The 3,298-nt window shown below is 41.8% G+C and overlaps 1 protein-coding gene across 1 annotated transcript; it reads left to right on the top strand.

Moving 5' to 3' along the window:
• Positions 1 to 2,567: 2,567 nt before the first annotated feature.
• LOC114636843 (late cornified envelope protein 1F-like) lies at positions 2,568 to 2,969 on the top strand. The gene has a single exon (XM_028784945.1). The coding sequence runs from the start codon at positions 2,568 to 2,570 to the stop codon at positions 2,967 to 2,969; it is 402 nt and encodes a 133-aa protein (XP_028640778.1).
• Positions 2,970 to 3,298: the final 329 nt, after the last annotated feature.

Genomic DNA, 3,298 nt, shown 5'->3' with positions numbered 1-3,298 from the left:
TTCAAATTACACTATAGGACCATAGTAACAAAACTTCATAGTACTGACATAAGGACATATAGAGCAGTGGAATAGAGGACCAGATACAATGATGCCAAAAATGCATACGGAGAAAAGCCAATTTCTTCTGAGAAAACTGTATAATCACATTCAAAGAATTTAACTAGACTCCCATCTCCCATCCAGCAAGAAAAATCAACTGCAGGTATAACCAAGTCCATAAAATAAGATCTAAAAAGGTAGGGGGAATATTTCAATATGTTAGCATAGGCAAGGGCTTTCTGAATGGAACTTAGTTGCTCAAGAAATAAATCTAATAAGGGACAAATGAGACTTTATGAAATTAAAAACCTTCTATACATAAAAGGAAACAGTGGAATAAAGTATGAGAATGAGTGAAAAATTGGCTAACTATGTATCTGAGAAGATTGATATCTATGATGTATAAAGAACTATGCTAACTCAATAAATGGGATGATGAAATTAATAGACATTTCTCATAAATGGAGATACAAATGGTTTCCAAACATTTGGAAAAAAATCAAATTTGATAGCCATAGAAAAATCACAAATCCAAATCCAAACTACACTGAGATTCTATTTTAACCCAGGGGTAATACAAGTAATTACAAAAAAGGGATCTATTATATCTAGCTATATACTTGTGGACATTTACTCAAAGAACACCAAGCCAACAGCGCAGATACTTGTATATCACTGTCATGGGTCTTCACCATAGATAAATTGCAGAAAAAAACCTACATATCTAAAAATAGAGGAATGGATTAAGAAAATATGGTGTTCATTGAGGATTTTTTCTCCCAAAGAAGCAAGTTATTTTCAGAGAAATAGAAATAACTTAAGATAATTTTATTAGGTAAATTAAGGCAGTTTCACAAAGAAAAGTATGTTTATTCTCTCATGTTTTCATTCCTCAATTTGATATAGACAAATTAAGTTGTATATGTATATATGACATGAAATTCAAAGTGAAACTGTCTGTAGGAACGAATGGAACTAATGATAGCGTAGTGGTAAGGATGAAATAAAGAGAAGAGAAGAAACTACTCTCAACATAAAAATATAATATGAATATAAAATAATGGGCAGGGTGGAGAAAGACAAACACAAAGCCACAGTTTTGTACCTTAAACCTGAATTATTTCAGAAAGAGTATCAAAGTGATCAGCTGAGCAATGAGATACTATTATGGATCCTTCAAGTATGTAAGATTAAGATTGACAGGAATTCATTTCCTCATCTCATGTCTACATCATAATCCAAGCTGGATGCAACATCCGTGAGCTCCACAGAGGAAGGCTAGTGAGGAACAGCTATTTGCTCATCACTAATCACATGATCATGTGAGTGTAGGCAGGGCCTCTCATGCCCAGCCACTGTCTCACAGATTTGGGCAGATCCCAGAATCAGAATAAAAGGGCTGAGGGACAGAGCACCCCCATTCACTCACCTTCTGAGGTGTCCACAGATCTTGTGTACCTGTAACCTTGGTAAGTGTCAATTGGGATTGGGAACACGGCCTATACTACAGGGAAGCTAAGAGGAGATCCGGCAAGTGGAAAAGAGCTGGGTAAAGCTGCAGAGTTCAGAGCCATGTTAGCGAAGCAGAGAGCAACAAGGGACAATGAAGGCTGGGTCGGAGTGGTAGAGTCAAAGGGACTCTAAAATTCCTGGGAGCTATTAGAAGGAATTGAGTACCTCTGGCTTATGAATCCAGAGTGGATATTCTGCCCTCCGATTGAGTGGGCTCTCAGGATGGAAACCTGAAATATGGAAAGCTGTAGACCTTAAATAGGCTTCAGGAGGGGTAGCTCCCTCTTGTAATGTCTCCCTGGGACAGCCTGGAAAGCAAGACTAACAGTGAGAGCAGGGCACCAAGGTATCTTTGGGCTTGGAAAAAACAGAGCCATAGATCTGGAATTTGATCACAGGCTGCTCAGAATTTTGACACCAAGCACAAGAATTATTATGTCAAACACCAGTCAACATGGGGTGTTGACATAAGTTCAGACTTGTTTGAAACGAGGGACAAGACCTGGCTCATGGCTTCGGGGATGGATAAGTTAGGTCTTTTATTAAATGGAGTTGGAACATCAATCAATAATCTTTATTTCCTTCTCTTATGCCTTTATCCTCATCAGTTTGGGAAGCTTTAGGGATCCATGGAATGCTCATAAGAATCACTATATGATACACAGTAGATGTAGATCAGGCACAGGGGCATTCCAAATGATGGCATTCAGAGAAACTAAGTGGAGGAGGGAAGTATTCTGAATATGTCTCTAGACTATAAAATCTCTCCACTTACAGGAGGATATATTTTTTAAAAGAATGAGAATCTATTTTTTCCTGTCAAAGTTTGCAAGACAACTTGACACTATAGGTCAGAATAGCAGAAGGCTTTGGGGTTTGTTAGAAATAAAACTACAGAATATGGACTTTCTATGACTATCAGTTATGTCTAGAGGTGGATAGGATGGCTCCAGGATCCTGGCTCTAACTTGCATTGCAATTCTTCCACAGCCCCAGAACACTCACGAGCTGAGATGTCCTGCCAGCAGAACCAGCAGCAGTGCCAGCCTCCTCCAAAGTGCCCTCCCAAGTGCCAGACTCCAAAGTGCCCTCCCAAGTGCCCCCCAAAATGTCCTCCCAAGTGCCCCCCTGTGTCTTCCTGCTGTAGTCTGGGTTCTGGGGGTTGCTGTGGCTCCAGCTCTGGTGGCTGCTGCAGCTCTGGTGGCTGCTGCAGCTCTGGGGGTGGAGGCTGCTGCCTGAGCCACCACAGACCTCGCAGATCTTTCCGTCGCCATCGCCACAGCTCTGGATGCTGCAGCAGTGGTGGCAGCAGTGGCTGCTGTGGTAGCAGTGGTGGCAGCGGTGGCTGTTGTGGCAGCAGTGGTGGCAGCAGTGGCTGCTGTGGCAGTAGCCAGCAATCTGGAGACTGCTGCTGATCTGAACAACAAACACTTTAGACAAGCCATTCTGGAGGAAGCCATGTTCAGAGGAACTTCCCTGGCCCGTTCTTCTCTCCTGCTGCCCTCTGTGTCCTGGGCTCTAAGATGTTGTAATCTTGTGAGGTGTTTTGAATATCCCCTTTTGAAGGGTCTGTCTTCTTGGGGACAAAATAATAAAGTGCTTCCATAACAACCTTCTCTAGACTCTTGATCATTTGACTATAAGCATCTTACAGATCAGCTTTGCCAATCAAGGCTCAGTTGGTTTAAAGATGACTCAGAAGCCTGGGGCTGTGTGGAACAGTAGGAGATTAACTCACAGGGTG

This window comes from Grammomys surdaster, unplaced genomic scaffold, assembly GCF_004785775.1.
Source record: "Grammomys surdaster isolate TR1022 unplaced genomic scaffold, NIH_TR_1.0 124976, whole genome shotgun sequence".
Taxonomy (NCBI): Eukaryota; Metazoa; Chordata; class Mammalia; order Rodentia; family Muridae; genus Grammomys; species Grammomys surdaster.
The sequence above is the reverse complement of the archived record's forward strand: the minus strand, read 5'-3'. Positions and strand labels throughout refer to the sequence as shown.

Bases quoted from the DNA above. Each gene is read 5' to 3' on its own strand.
- LOC114636843 (XM_028784945.1), top strand. From the start codon at position 2,568: ATGTCCTGCCAGCAGAACCAGCAGCAGTGCCAGCCTCCTCCAAAGTGC.